This window comes from Chionomys nivalis, chromosome 6, assembly GCF_950005125.1.
Source record: "Chionomys nivalis chromosome 6, mChiNiv1.1, whole genome shotgun sequence".
Taxonomy (NCBI): domain Eukaryota; kingdom Metazoa; phylum Chordata; class Mammalia; order Rodentia; family Cricetidae; genus Chionomys; species Chionomys nivalis.
This window is the reverse complement of record NC_080091.1, coordinates 73334625-73350525: the sequence shown is the minus strand read 5'-3', so window position 1 is coordinate 73350525 and position 15901 is coordinate 73334625. Positions and strand designations below refer to the sequence as shown.

General features: G+C 43.6%; 1 protein-coding gene across 1 annotated transcript; it reads left to right on the top strand.

Annotated features, from left to right (window-relative positions):
* The first annotated feature begins 1950 nt into the window (after window positions 1-1950).
* On the top strand, window positions 1951-15400 carry Cnga1 (cyclic nucleotide gated channel subunit alpha 1). Its single transcript, XM_057772872.1, has 8 exons — window positions 1951-2069; window positions 2949-3047; window positions 4437-4499; window positions 8097-8138; window positions 8228-8338; window positions 8854-8961; window positions 10874-10980; window positions 13986-15400. The coding sequence occupies exons 1-8, from the start codon at window positions 1963-1965 to the stop codon at window positions 15398-15400; spliced, it is 2052 nt and encodes a 683-aa protein (XP_057628855.1). The 5' UTR covers window positions 1951-1962.
* Window positions 15401-15901: the final 501 nt, after the last annotated feature.

Genomic DNA, 15901 nt, shown 5'->3' with positions numbered 1-15901 from the left:
TCCTCCCTAGATTTCTCCTCTTATTTATTCTCTGTCCACCAGCCCCACCTATTTCTCTCTCCTGCCTAGCTATTGGCTCTTCAGCTCTTTATTAGACCAATTAGGTGTTTTAGACAGATAAAGCAACACAGCTTTACAGGGTTAAATAAATGCAATATAAAAGAATGCATCTTTGTATCAGAATGTTCCATAGATGTCTATCTGGTCCTTTTGGTACGGGGCATGGTTTCTTTCATTTATTTTTATTTTAATTTTTTTCACTTTAAAAATTGATTTACTTTTTGGCAGTTTTGTACATGTCTCTTTCTCCTTTTCTTACTCCTCGCCCTCACTCTCTTCCTTAGATTTCTTCTCCCATCGAGTCCCCCTCTTATTATCAGATCTTTCTGTTTCTGCTTTGTGGCCTGCTGTGGTCAACCAAGGCCATTTGCATGTGGATGGAGCTACAGATTTGGAGCAAGGGCAATTTAGCAGTGACTCTCCCACTTCTCCATCTTCCTTCTTGCTTGTCTTTTATATACTTACCTTCTAATCTCCTCCCTGACTCTCATTTTGACAGTGTTTTCCAGCACTCTGTGTACTGACAGTCGAGAAAAGAGTTTGGTCATTTTCAAACACTAGATGGCACACGAGTTCTTCCCTGCCCCCCTCTCTTCCTCTTCTCCTTAGCTTTAATTTGGGGAACCAGGACCTAAGGGTCATTGTAAAGCTTGGGGTAACAAGCTCCAGACTGAGTTCCAAGCATGGTTCCTAAGCAGATCTGAGAGGACACCCATTCTACTACAATCTCCCCAGTACAAACGCAACTCCTGGTTCTTAGGACCCAAAGAACTGGTGACTGACTGACCAGGGATTTCTGCCTTAGAAAACCCAGGGGTCTATTCTTTTTGTTGTTGTTTGTTTGTTTTTGTTTTTTGAGACAAGGTTTCTCTGTAGCTTTGGAGCCTGTCCTGGAACTTGCTCTGCAGACCAGTATGGCCGTGAACTCATAGAGATCCTCCTGCCTCTGCCTCCCAAATGCTGGGATTAAAAGCATGTGTCACCACCACCTGGCCCCTTGCCTCTTCTTGCTGACTGCTGTTGATTTTTTTAAATCTCAGTTCTGCTTTCCAAGTATCATAAATGCATATATGACTGTGTAATCCTTAAAGACACTGAGAAACTGAACTGCACAGGACTCTGGGACATGTAGGTATTTTTATTTTGTTCTGCCTTGGTAGATCACAAAAGCACATCATAAGTGGAGAGGATCGGATGCTGTATGCCAAGAGAGAGGATTAGATGCTATGGGTCATTCCCTGTATTTAACACCCAACAACTGTTTCAAAAATCTTTGTAAATTTACCAAATTTTAATAACTTCTGAGGAAAAGTTATGCGAGTAGAGTAGAGTTGCTAAAATGTAACAACAAGATTTAGGGCTGGAAGTAGCACTCAGTGATAGAGAGCTTGTCTACCATGTGTGAGGACCTCGCTTCTATTCACAGCATCAAAGAAACAATAGCATGTCCCCAAGACAGAAAACGAAACAAGATTTGCTCAATGAGCAGCCGTTCCCTGAATGTCTACTATGTGCCAAGCACCCTGTTGCTGAGGCAGAGTTCTCTACAAAGGTTACAGTGTAGCTGTGAAGATGGAGAACATGGCGGTTTAGCACATGAGGGAATTATTCCAATGTGTGTACATTGCTGTAGCAGAGAAGGGGGGATGCGGTTAGTTTACTTCGGAGTGAGGAGTCCTTGCATCGGACTCGAGAGATGGCTAGCACCTGCCCAGACTCAGTCCCGGAGTCACGGGCAAAGGCATGGAGGTGTGGAACAGTGTGGCTCAGTTAAGGAACCACAGCCTGGACGCGTTTTCCTCCTCAGTAGAGCTCTGTTGTCATAGCCCAGCCCCTGACGTGTGAACATAAAAAGGTCTTCTCATTAACAAGTCTTGTTTCTTCTCAGACCTTAGCCTCACCATGAAGACAAATATTATCAACACGTGGCAGTCCTTTGTAAGAATCCCCAATGCGGTCGTCCCCGCTACTGGACAGGAAATCCGGCGGATGGAAAACGGAGCGTGCAGGTGAAGCTATGCTCCTTCTCACGCGTTGTTAATGCAAGCACAGTTTTTGTTTTAACTTATCCAGGTTTGATTTCAATTTAGCTTTGTAATTTGTATTCTTAAAATTCATAATCTATCTAATTTAGTGAATGTATTTATACAAGCGAAGCTTGTCTATCGCGTGAAGACTGTTATGGAGGGTCGTTTACGGAAGCACCTATTAAGTGACTATGGCAAATACTTCTTCTTTTGTTTTTTTTTTTTGGTTTTTCGAGACAGGGTTTTTCTGTGGTTTTGGAGCCTGTCCCGGAACTAGCTCTTGTAGACCAGGCTGGTCTCGAACTCACAGAGATCTGCCTGCCTCTGCTTCCCGAGTGCTGGGATTAAAGGCGTGCGCCACCACCGCCCGGCTGGCAAATACTTCTTTACTCACAATTAGGGTCTTTCCCCATGGGAAATATAAAATCCAAATAGATGAGGTTGCTACACATCAATGTGAAAAGGTATATAGAATATGAAACCTAACAATATAATTTGATAGTATGATTTGAAATAGTTACCCTTAAGTGACTAGAATATGTGTATGTGATAGAATTTTCTTTTAATAGAAGGAAATATCAGGAAGTGGTAGTTAATTCATATTTAAAATTAGGTACTATTGGATAGACATTGACATTGACCAGTACATCAAACAGTAGCCATGCTGAAGATCTGGAGAGTGTATTCCTAGCAATCACTGGACACACACTCTATAAAATGCTATGTTCTCATCTATTCTAACCATACATGTGTATGGGTCTGAAGTGGGGTGGAAAGAGATGGAGTGAGGGCTCACCTGGATGACAGGTGGGCCAGTTAGAACATGAATCCAATTCACTTCTGCTTCCCTTTGATTGGCAGCTCCTTTTCTGATGACGACAATGCCTCTCTGTCTGAAGCAGAGAGTGAGGACTCTTTCTTTAGTAACGGCTCACAAAGAAGGCGAGGACCATCCCAGAGGTGAGCGGGGCCGTCTACCCGCAGGAATGCATCTTTTAAATATCACCGAAATGAAAAGTCTCCTGTTCCTTCTATGGAGTGGCTTGACACATGCTCTTGTCAATGAGACACTTTGCAAGATCTCATGAGTACCTCGCTATTTCTGTCCCTTACCTTTGCCCTCTTTTGGAAAGCTGCTGACCTTTAATTATTTATGACCCCAGGGTTCCCAGTCATAAATATTCCCCGTCATGTTCCCTGAAACTAATGCCTGTTCCTCAGAAACTTGCCCCAGTTCCTCCCTTGACCTGAGCCTGCAGGAATAAGGGTCCCGAACAGTGAGATGTTGAGTAGGAGAATGGGGGATGGGAGACAAAGATGAGAAAAAGAGGAGACAAAGCAATAACTGGGACCAGGCGGCATTGCACAAACTGATGAGTTATGCTGAGCAGCTTTAAGAAGTATGGCTTTATATATACTATTCACGGGAAGAAAATGGCCAAGGGCAGCAGAGAGCTAAATCAGATGATGTTAGCAAAGTGAATACATCCCAGACACAGATGCCTCAGGACGGATAATCACAGTTCCAGGGAAGAGCTGGGTCTTAAGAATCTACAATCTTGACTCCTTCAAGGCCCTGGCTCCAGTCTCAGACTGGCCTGGCCTTGCCAAATCTGTTCCTGGACAATGACAGAGAACTAAAGTTGCCTTTGTCTTATCATCAGGGCCTCTTAGAAAGTCTTCGTGTGTCTGGGTCCCCATATTTCCTTAATTTCCTACTTCTTTTGAATTCCTTTTTCAGGGTCCTGGAGCAGCTGCATATGAGAGGGTGGGCTATCATTCTCTAAACTGCTAGACCCGGCAGAGCCTGCTCCCAGGAACTAAAATGTGAGATTAGAAAAGTATAATGACCATACGGGAAGTAAAACAGTCATGTTCAAGTACAGACCCTGAAGCCACTGAAGCTGAAGGAGTGTGGTAGAGCAGGGATCAGGGTTTCCGATCCTATGCAACGTATTTTATTCTTTGTTATCTTTCCCCCTCTTTTTATTTCTTCCTGTGTCTAACTATAGCATTCCACTTATTTCTTTGAAGTATTTATTCCCCCTCTTTCTGTTTTCTCTATCTGGGGTATTTTGGTGGAAGTCGGTGCCATCCATCTGGGCTCACTCCAGGCCGGAGATGATGCTAATTTTTAGTATGCGCCTTAACCAACAGTCATTCGCTAACCACTTTGGGTCAGTGCATTAGCTTCTGGCAAGCTGTGTGTCACAAGTTCTGTACATCTTAAACAGTGACCTGGGCAATGTTATGAAGGGAGCAGGAAACTGTAAGTCGTTTGATTTTTAAAGCCGTTTGCTGACCATGAGCAGAGTGGTCATTGTGCTCTCTCTGTTTTTCCTCTTCCAGGGAGCAGTACTTGCCAGGCACTATGGCTCTTTTCAATGTTAACAATAGCAGCAACAAAAACCAGTAAGTACATCTACGGAGGAAAATGAAAACAAGTAAAAATAACTAGCAGTATCTGCATTTGCAATATAGCTAATGCTTAGTGCTTGAACTAATTTAACAGAGGTGACATTCTATTATTTTTCTTTTTGCTTTTTCCAGATATATGTTGTTTGTATCTGGAAAATGCAGCTGTTCCCTATTAAAAGTAACATGTATATATTTTATTCATTTACTTGAATATGTTTTTTAAAAGGTCCATGTTATATATGCAATTGCCCTTCCTTAGGACAGAATGGATGCCAAAGGTCACACAACACTGAACCCGTGTACCTTGGGCCACATTCTTCAGGAGACAGCCTCTGAGACAGAGGTCTGTGTGTAGATATTTATGGGATGTGCCCTTTGGCAACATCTGGAAGGGAGTGAGGGTGACAGAATTAACTGGGCAGAGCGAGATGCTGATTTCAGAGAAGAGGTTTGCTCTTATGGGAGTTTTGGCATCCGTATGTGCTTTTATCATCATCAGGTGACAGAACTGGGCCTTTGCAGCCACAGGGAGTCATCCAATGAGAGCAGCCCCAGGAAACTGTGAGATAAATTTTAGAATGGTAGTGGTTTCCTTGTTCTAGGCCTTCCTTCCGAGGGCAAGGAGAAGCTGGGTTGTCAGCACTCAAGTGTTGGTGCGTGGAGAATGCATACCTGAAACCTACGTGTAATTGTAGCCTCCCAACCCAGCTGTGCCCTGCTCAAATGCACTCTTTTAAAGGAAAATTCTGGACTGCCCTTTCCCAGGCTTCTGGATGTTCTTTTCTCCTGTTCAAGCTTGTAAGAAGAAGGTCAATGGGCTGCAGAAAGATCTCTGACAACTTTAGATGTTTCTGAGGTTTACACAGAAACCCCTTATCTATTTTTATTCATTCTAGAGCCCTCTCATCGTTGTGCAGAATTTCTCCCGCTCTAGGGAAATGCAGACATGTAGCTAATCACCATGCCTTCCTTGGGAAGTGGCTCCTAGACTTGTCCACCCACTATCAAAGATGGGCTGGGGAATTCCAAAAGATGCCATCATGGATCGTGTGCCGGTCAGATACTTTTCATTGCATAGCAACAACATTGCCTACCTTTGATGATCAGCACCATAAACTTCCCAGTCTGGTGATTCTTCTCTGCCAATTGGTTTCTTGGAACGAGGAGTCGAAAGTGGCCAGGGACTAGTCATAGATTAATATTTAATAGGACTGTAACTGTTCTCTTTGGCAGAAGTGTAGATGCTCTCTCATCAAATGAGGACCTCTAGAGGCACAAAACCTAGATGTGCAGGGTTGGGAAGTGTACTTTCCCTCATTAAGTACCTTAGTTCCTAGACCGATTCATTCTATTCATGTGTAGGCATAGAGCACCACCTAATGACCGACCAGTCTTTGCTCACACACACAGTATCTTGGATTACAGTAACTCATCTTCAAGAAATCTGCACTCCATAGCAACATTCCGGTGGTGCCTTCTGAAGCTCACTCCATACCTGTACCACATTAGACACTTCTGGGTGGAGTAGCATACAATAGGACCATTAGATTCCAAACTCAGTATCTGTGCTGGTTACTTTTCTGTCAACTTGACACAAGCTAGAGTCAGTGGAGAGGAGGGAACCTCTGTAGAGAGAATGCCTCCATAAGATTGGCCTGTAGGGTATTTTCTTACTTTGTGATTGATGGGCGAGGGCCAAGTCCTTGTGGGTGGAGTCATTACTGGGCTGGTGGTGCTGGGTTCTATGAGGAAGCAGACCTGAGCAAACCATGATGAGCAAGCCAGTAAGCAGCTCCCCTCCATGACTTCTGCATCAGATCCTGCATCCAGATTCTTGCTCTGCTTGAGTTCCTGTCCTGACTTCCTTTGGTGATGAATAGTCATGTGGAAGTGAAAGCCAAATAGACCCTTTCCGCCCTCTGTTATTTTTGGTCATGGTATTTCATCACAGCAATAGTGACCCTATCCAAGGCAGTATCTAACGCCACTTATCTTTTTCTGTAAAGTAGACCTGAAATGATGCTGCATAGCAGTCTGTATAGGTGGGTCATGCTTTAGAAACGCCTACACAGTGATACTGGTCAAGTTTGTAGCAAAAAGCAATATATACCACAATATAAATCAGTTAGTATCAAAATATTTGATGTCTTTTCTCTGTTGACAAGGACCCAACACAGTTAATTTGCCATCAAGTGACTACTCTCCTTAGGAACTACGCATGGGAGTCACCTTATAACAGCGGTGATACCTACATGATCCAAATGGCCTGTAACTAAAGTCAAGATGTTCAACACCAGCTAGAGTGAGCAGGAGGCCATGTGTTGCACCCAAACATGACCTTTAGTTTTTGTTTCCATGGATGCCGTACTTTTTTTTTTTTTTTTTTTGGTTTTTCGAGACAGGGTTTCTCTGTAGCTTTGGAGCCTGTCCTGGAACTAGCTCTTGTAGACCAGGCTGGCCTCGAACTCCCAGAGATCCACCTGCCTCTGCCTCCCGAGTGCTGGGATTAAAGGCGTGCGCCACCACCGCCCGGCTGGATGCCGTACTTTTAACTACATTGTGCCAGCATGTAGATGCCACATGGAGGCTGGATTTCTCAGTTAGCTGAATCCTTCAGTCCACTTGGTTGTTCCCTTACCTGGGATACAAGGATTTTCAAACGTTGTGCCCACGAATCTATTAGTCTACCTTTTCTCTAGAATTGCTCTGCCTGACCATTCAGTCCTTTTCCCATCTAGGTCCTTAACCAAACAGTTAAGGCATTTGCGAATTTTCAGGTATCCTTAAGTGAGCGACTGAATGGTACTTGAAGCTGTGTCACTAGGGAGACTGACTACACCACTGTGTTTCCAAACCACTTGTAGATAGTTTCATAGTATAAACATAGCCTCCTTGGGGTTGCCAACCCGACCCATCCACGATCTATGCTCCAATAGTTACTCCTAAAAAACCCTTCCTACAGGTAGGCCATGAGGGGTGGGTGTGAATGAAACAGCGGTAAGTGACATGGGGTGGCATGGTGTGCTTACCCACCTTCTCAGCAACTTACTTCTTTCCTGTGGTTCCTGTTCCGTCTCAGGTCTCCTGCTTGATCATATTCTGGGTTACTGTCCAACCTCATGACCTAATTGAATGACCACAGAGCTTTTTACCACTCTTGAAAAAAAAATGCTGTCAACAAGATTATTCCCTTGAAAAAGTATTTATGGCATTTTCTTGAGAGTCTCGATGTTTTGATTTGAATATATATGTGAACAGTATCAAACACTTAAAGTAAAAAAAAACATTACTTTCACATATTAGAATTCTGGAAGTATACTCATTTGGAGGCTTATTTATTTAAAGTTAGTGACTTTTTTTTTTTTTACATATTTTAATTACTCTGTCCTTTTCAACTTTTGTTTTCTGTTAACCTGGACATGTTTGGCTTATCTGTATGGATACCTGTTTGATTTTGGCCACCGTTTTAGTTTCCGAGTACCGTGGCGGACTTTGTCTGCAAGGCTAAGAATCCTTGCTCAATGGAAAGGAAAGTAGAAAGAAACTGGGGTTGAATGGTGTGATCATGTGACAGATGCTCTTTTTCTTTAGAGACCCAAAAGAAAAAAAGAAAAAGAAGAAGGAGAAGAAGAGGTAAGCCAGACTTTGCATGAATGGCCCTAAATGTTTTTCCGCCTGTGCGTTATTTGCAAATGGTAACAATATATACTCAACCTTTCCAGCAAGGCAGATGATAAAAATGAAAATAAGAAGGACCCAGAGAAGAAAAAGAAGAAGGAGAAGGAAAAAGAGAAGAAAAAGAAGGAGGAGAAAGACAAAGACAAGAAGGAAGAGTAAATAGTTTTTACTGACATTGGAAACAGACATGAGCTTGCAATGGGTTTTAGACGTAGGTAAAATTTTCCAAAGCATAGAGAATGCTTTGTAGCAAAGAGCCCCAAATAAAGGCAAATGTCCTTAAATAAGAACAAACATTTTGTATAAACTGCTATCAAAAGAGATTAAAAGCTTTCTTCTAGGTTCCCTAAAGTTAGTAAGTATGAATTTCCTAATTAAGGATTTTTGCTGTGTTGGGGAATTCTCCCTCACAAGCATCACTGAGGAAGAACTTCCTCTAAATATTAAGGATAATGATCATTGGAGCTCATGAGTCTGTAAAGACCAAAATAAAAACCTGATAATCTCATCAACACTTTGGAGCAGTCTCTACTGTCTGACAAGTATCCCAAAGCCACGATGCTTTCGGTAACAGCACAATCATGGTTAATTGAAATACCATATTTGATATGATAAATGCAAATATGCTTGTTTCTTAATAACTGTCCCCTTTGTTTCTCATTGTGGCTAGGGAGAAGAAAGAAGTGGTGATTATTGATCCTTCGGGAAACACCTACTACAACTGGCTGCTTTGCATCACCTTACCTGTGATGTACAACTGGACAATGATTATTGCAAGGTTTCCATGTGTATTTTTCTGTGGATATCAGAACACTCAGAAGCCTTCTGCCTACATACTTTGACCTAGGGTTCTTGGGACAATCTTCTCCACTGCATGTTGGGAAACGTGGCTGAATCATTCTCAGTGTGTTTATGTGAGGTCAGGGTGTCTTTGATTCTCAACATGCATAGACATACAGTCCTGGGGTGGGACGGGGAAGAGAGTGGATGTGTTCTTTTAAATTTCTAGTTGTAGCTGGGCGCTGGTGGCGCACGCCTTTAATCCCAGCACTCGGGAGGCAGAGGCAGGCGGATCTCTGTGAGTTCAAGTCCAGCCTGGTCTACAAGAGCTAGTTCCAGGACAGGTTCCAAAACCACAGAGAAACCCTGTCTCGAAAAACCAAAAAAAAAAAAAAAAGAAAAACAAAATAAATTTCTAGTTGTTCAGACATGGGATTCGGACACTAGGAGAAACTGTAATTCTCGGTCTAATAATAATGGAAAACAACGAAAGATCTACTATCTTTCAGAAACATCTCAGTCGTTCAAAATTAGGTACATTTTTCCCTGAAACTTTTTGGGTACAGATAGGAAATACAAGCTGTTAGGAATATTTCCTAACGCAAGCTCCCTGCTGATGCAAAATTCCCAATCAAGCCGGCGGTGGTGGCGCACTCCTTTAATCCCAGCACTTGGGAGGCAGAGGCAGGCGGATCCCTGTGAGTTCGAGACCAGCCTGGTCTACAAGAGCTAGTTCCAGGACAGGCTCCAAAACCACAGAGAAACCCTGTCTCGAAAAAAAAGCAAAAAAAAAAAAATTCCCAATCAAGCCAAATCAGAACAAGCCAAACTAAGAAATATCCTGGTTTAATGGGAGTTCTGTGCTCTTGGGTGGCCCCAAGGGGCTGCGACTGTGACCACAGGGAGGAAGGAAAAGGGACCCTGTGTTCTTCTTTTGGGAGCTCATTTAAATACCCGGGGGAGTGGTCCTGATCCCACCCCCAGGGAGGGGTCAGGACCTGGCCTGCTGGGATTTGGAGTCCAGAGTGCTAACTCTCAGGGTCAGGGGGGCTAGGATAAACTCAAGGGGCTGGGGGCTAAGCTCCCAACTTAACACAAGCTTTGTGATCAATGAGTTTCACCCCGTGATAGTTGACTTTAGCTTCAAGCTATTTATTATTTTATGCATATATACAGGATATGTGTGTGAGGGTGCACATGCACATGTGTGCATATGTGTGTGGAGGCCAGAGGTCAGCCTTGTGTGTCCTCAGGATGCTCTCTACCTTGTGTTTTGAGATAGGGGTTCTCACTGACCGGGAACTTGCCGATATGACTAGACCGGCTGCAGTGAAGCTTGGGGCCACGCTCCTCTCTGTTGCTCCAGAGCTAGGATGACAAGCATGGGCTAACACGGTAGTCTAGTTGTTGATGTCACGCTGTTAATGTGGGTTCTGAAGACTTGAACGCAGAACCTCATGCGAGCACCTTATCAGTGGAAGGATTGCCAGCTGAAAGGATGTCTCTTTGTTGTTATTGGCTTTTGAGACAGGGTTTTTCTATGTAGCCTTGACTGTCCTGGAACTCTCTCTGCAGACCAGGCTGGTCTTGAATTTAGAGATCCTCCTGCTCTGCTTCCCAAATGCTGGGATTAAAGGCGTGAGCCACCATGCCCAGCTAATTCTTACCTAATGTCTATCTATACAAGTCCAACTAGTATTGATGGAAAAGATGTTAGAATTCAGATATATGAGGAAATGACTTATTCCCATGAAAGGAATGATTTGGAAAAACTGTGATTGACCAAATGCATTCTAAAAACCCGTTTAGCCTTAGCATGTTGTATGTCTCATCACAAACAATATACACAAAGGGGCTTTTTATTTCAATTCGTCTCCATGTCATTTTTTATGCACATCTTTCTTTTATAGAGCATGTTTTGATGAACTCCAGTCTGATTACATAGAATACTGGCTCATTTTTGATTACGTATCAGACATAATCTACGTTGTTGACATGTTCGTACGAACAAGGACAGGTACGTGTGATCTACTTTGGGTCGTTTGAAATTTCTTGCTTTCATCTCTACTATATAATAATGAAATATCCACACCCAACTGTTCTTCAAGGTAAACTCGCAACTTCAGTGGAAAACATGAGTGACATGTTCCCCCTCGCTGGCTTAGATCACTCCAACTGATCCAGAAAGATGTTGTTAGGACACCTTAATCTTTTTTAACCCTTTTTTTTTTGTATATGGGTGTTTTGCCTGCATATTTGTCTGTGCACCATATGCATGCAATACCAGAGAAAGCCAGAAGAGGGTGTCAGATCCCCTAGGGCTGGAGTTGGAGGTTGTTGTGAGCTACCATGTGGGTGCTGGGGATTGAACTCAAGTCCTCTGGAAGAGCAGTCAGTACTCTTACCCTCTGAGCCATCTCTCCCGTCCCCTAAGTAACCTTTTGAGTGTGGATTAGTGGTTTTTCCTTCATTGTCTTAGACATTGGGTTTATGCCAGGCAGAAGAATAAAGAACAGAAATATTTAGTCAGTCTCTGTGGGTAAAGGGCAATTTCTGAATTTCTGCCACATATGGAGATACTTTAAAAGGGCACAAAGAGAAGTGTCACTGCTTTCCAGAAGCTTCTTAATAGAGATTTTACAGGAAATATAAACTTTATCGTTCACAGTGGTGTATCGTTAAGTAGGGTTTACCATCCCCTGCCTCTCTACTTACAGTGTGTTTCATAAGCAGGTGTACAGCGTATTGTTTCCGCACTGCCCCCTCCCCCAACCCCTCCTCCCACGCTGTAAATGCTACACACAGCATAGAAGCCTCTAAGGGTCGCTGAGAGCTTGCTCTTTAGAGGGCAGCGCAGGGCTCAGCTGCCGGTAGTCACTTTGGTAGTCACTGTGGGAGAAACAAACTCCCTTTCCGACCCAAGGCTTCAGCACGCACGCGAGGCCCACAGGAACTGCCCAGAAGAGAAGATCCTAGGTGATGAAGGACAGCCTGCAGGACAAGAGCGAGGAGGACAAATGCAGTCTGAAGGGAGATTGATGTTTCACGCTGAGGGTGAAAAGCGTGTTCATGTGAAACAGTGTGATAACGGGGCAGGGGCCCACACTTCTGAGAGCAGGCCTAGGATTCTGCCAAGGAGTATCTGCAACATTTGCTACAAAGTCATCAGTTCTGAAGCTAACTAGAGTTAGTGAGACCCTGCAGGTTATGGACTGGGCCTGATAAGGCTCTTCCTTACTTCAGGTGTCAGGCACACTGCCAGAAGCAAACACCTGTATTTTGAGATCTGTATTTTGTTTACAGCCATCTTAACTTGCAGGCAAGTTCCGGACCTAGGACATTAGCCTAGTGAGACCTGCAGGCACCAGGCTTTTAGCAAACAATTTGCATTTTCCTTTGATGGTCAACAATCACAGACCCTCAGTATTTACTTATCAGCTAGGGATGTCTCCAGGCCTGAATTCCAGCAGATCTGACACCCTCCCCTCCCCCTTGCCCATTTGCTATATAACAGCTTCTGAGGCTATATTAAACGGTGGGTTTGATCAGAAATACCGTCTTGCCGTCACTTCTCATGTCTCTTGCTCTTCCATTTCCTCTCCCATAGGTTTATCAGGGACCACCGTTCGCATCCCACTAGCCGAGATAGCACACGACTCGACCTGCATTTCTGATCAAATAACTATACATTAGGGCTTTCCACGATCCCTCCTCAGCTTCAGTATTGGCTAGCATGGCTCACCAAACCAAAAACAACAAAAACACATTTTCTAGTTTATTCTATTAATAAAGGATGTAATAAGAGAGGTGAACAGGCAGATGCAGAGGTATGGAGGACAAGTGAGGAAGGGCTTGAGAGCAGGAGCTGTTGTCCTCATGGAATTGGGTTATGATACCCTTCTAACACCCTACATTTGCTTTCTCACTTGGATGTTCTCTGACCACCAAAGCTGTGGGACCCTCGCCCCTTATTCTCAAAGGGACAAGCAGAAATATTCTAGCAGAATGTTTTCCCAGGAAGATAGTGGCCTTCCCCTCTCCCACTAGGGAGATTTTGAGCACAAGGTCACTTAGCTCAGCCCAGCCAGCCACATGGTACAGGCTGATAAAGATGGCCTAACTCAAGAACAGTGGCCTTGCTCTAAGAACAAGGAAAAAGCTGACTTAACAAAATGGGAAGGAGCAAAAAGTCCTTGTACCCATGCCAAAGCAGCTTCAAAGATTCTCTTTGTAATTATGTCTTTAAAAGCTTACCCCATAGAGGAGATACAACTCCTCTCTCTACCTTGTAACCGGGATGGAGATGAGTTCCAAACATGTTGTATTATGCTGATTAAACCTTGCTTATTACAGTCTGGGCCTCTCTGGTGGTCTCTCTGGGAGTCGTAATCTGGGCACAACAAAGCCAATGATCTTTATGGAAGGCTTTTATCGTATAGTAACAACACAATAAGTAACAGAATTAAGTTCCTTTCCAGCACCTCTCCTGGAGAAAGTGGGGGTGAAGGTTAAGAATGTCAAGTCTGTACTTAAGAAAATGTCTGTTTCTGGTGACCAGCCCCATCTAGGAGCCTGCCAGGAGTTGCCTCACAGAACAAAGATACTTTTACCACCAAGAAAGTCAAAGCACTGGAGCTCTGCATCCAGAGCTGAGGCCATGACCAAATATCAGAACAAAAGATACCACTAGCATTTTGGTTTCTCGGGAAATCATTAGGATTTTAACAGTGGTGTGTCAGAAATTGGGGACAGGAACCAAATATGCAATTTATAATAATGCTACAGAATATGAATGTGACTCATTAGAGAAATGATTTTACCTGTGTAGCTAAAATCATATATCAAATGATCAATTAATCCATCATTCTATCTACCTACCTATCTGTCTATATATTACCTTTATATGAAAAAGTGTCATTTTTCTATTTCTACAACAGACTCTTCTATAATGACATGTAGGTTTGGTCATAGGACTCATTGTACAACTATGAAACAGCCTGTCTTTTCTCTCTTCTATTGTAGGTTATCTGGAACAAGGATTGCTGGTGAAAGACAAATTGAAACTCATAGAGAAGTATAAAGCAAACTTGCAGTTTAAACTCGACGTTCTGTCAATGGTACCCACTGATCTGCTGTATTTCAAGATGGGGTGGAACTATCCAGAAATTAGGTTAAACCGGCTGTTAAGGATCTCTCGAATGTTTGAGTTCTTCCAGCGCACAGAAACAAGGACCAACTATCCAAACATCTTTAGGATTTCAAACCTCGTCATGTACATTGTCATTATTATCCACTGGAATGCGTGTGTGTACTACTCCATCTCGAAGGCTATTGGATTTGGGAATGACACATGGGTCTACCCCGATGTGAATGATCCTGAATTTGGCCGCTTGGCTCGAAAATATGTCTATAGCCTTTATTGGTCTACGCTGACTTTAACAACCATCGGCGAAACTCCACCTCCTGTGCTGGATTCTGAGTATATCTTTGTGGTAGTTGACTTCTTAATTGGAGTTTTAATTTTTGCCACCATTGTCGGTAACATAGGATCTATGATTTCCAATATGAATGCAGCCAGGGCGGAATTTCAAGCAAGAGTTGATGCTATCAAGCAATACATGAATTTCCGAAATGTGAGCAAAGATATGGAAAAGAGGGTTATTAAATGGTTCGACTACCTCTGGACCAACAAAAAAACAGTTGATGAGAAAGAAGTCTTGAAATACCTACCTGACAAACTGAGGGCAGAGATCGCCATCAACGTCCACTTAGACACGTTAAAAAAGGTCCGCATCTTTGCAGACTGTGAAGCTGGTCTGTTGGTGGAGCTGGTGCTGAAGCTACAGCCCCAGGTGTACAGTCCTGGCGATTACATATGCAAGAAAGGGGACATCGGGCGCGAGATGTACATCATCAAAGAAGGCAAACTTGCTGTGGTGGCCGATGACGGAATCACCCAGTTTGTCGTGTTGAGTGATGGTAGCTACTTCGGTGAGATCAGCATCCTCAATATCAAAGGCAGCAAGGCCGGCAACCGAAGAACAGCCAATATTAAAAGCATTGGCTACTCAGACCTGTTCTGCCTCTCGAAAGATGACCTCATGGAAGCGCTTACAGAGTACCCAGACGCCAAAACTATGCTGGAAGAGAAAGGAAGGCAGATTTTAATGAAAGATGGTCTACTGGATTTAAACATCGCAAATCTGGGCAGTGACCCCAAAGACCTGGAAGAGAAGGTCACACGAATGGAAGGCTCAGTTGACCTCCTGCAAACCCGATTTGCCCGCATCTTGGCTGAATATGAGTCGATGCAGCAGAAACTCAAAAAGAGGTTAACCAAGGTCGAGAGATTTCTGAAACCACTTATCGAAACAGAATTTTCAGCTCTTGAGGAACCTGGAGGAGAAAGTGAGCACGCAGAGTCTGCATGGGACTGAAAAGCTGGATGTCAACAGAAGCATGCATCCCATAATCTTCATGAGCACTTGGCCAGAGACAACTGTACGTCGGAAGTAAGCCGATTCATCTGGGAAATGTTTCTATGGGGAAAATGTGTGTGGCTGGATGGCATAAATCCGTTGTGCAATACTCCAATTAAAGACTCATCTAGCCGGGCGGTGGTGGCGCACGCCTTTAATCCCAGCACTTGGGAGGCAGAGGCAGGCGGATCTCTGTGAGTTCGAGACCAGCCTGGTCTACAAGAGCTAGTTCCAGGACAGGCACCAAAACCACAGAGAAACCCTGTCTCGAAAAACCAAAAAAAAAAAAAAAAAAAAAGACTCATCTAACCCCAGGGTTTTTCATAGTGTATCATGTGCAAGGACACGAACTGATTACTGTGTCTGTGTCAGGATATGCTCCCCCCCTTCCACAGATGCCCCTTTTCTGTAATCTTTGTAAAAGCGAATCAGTATTTCACACTTTCAAGTCACTTGCAT

Bases quoted from the DNA above. Each gene is read 5' to 3' on its own strand.
- Cnga1 (XM_057772872.1), top strand. From the start codon at position 1,963: ATGAAGACAAATATTATCAACACGTGGCAGTCCTTTGTAAGAATCCCC. The intron at 4,500-8,096 runs GTAAGTACATCT...CTTTTTCTTTAG, and splicing joins AATAGCAGCAACAAAAACCA to AGACCCAAAAGAAAAAAAGA. The intron at 8,339-8,853 runs GTAAATAGTTTT...CATTGTGGCTAG, and splicing joins GACAAAGACAAGAAGGAAGA to GGAGAAGAAAGAAGTGGTGA.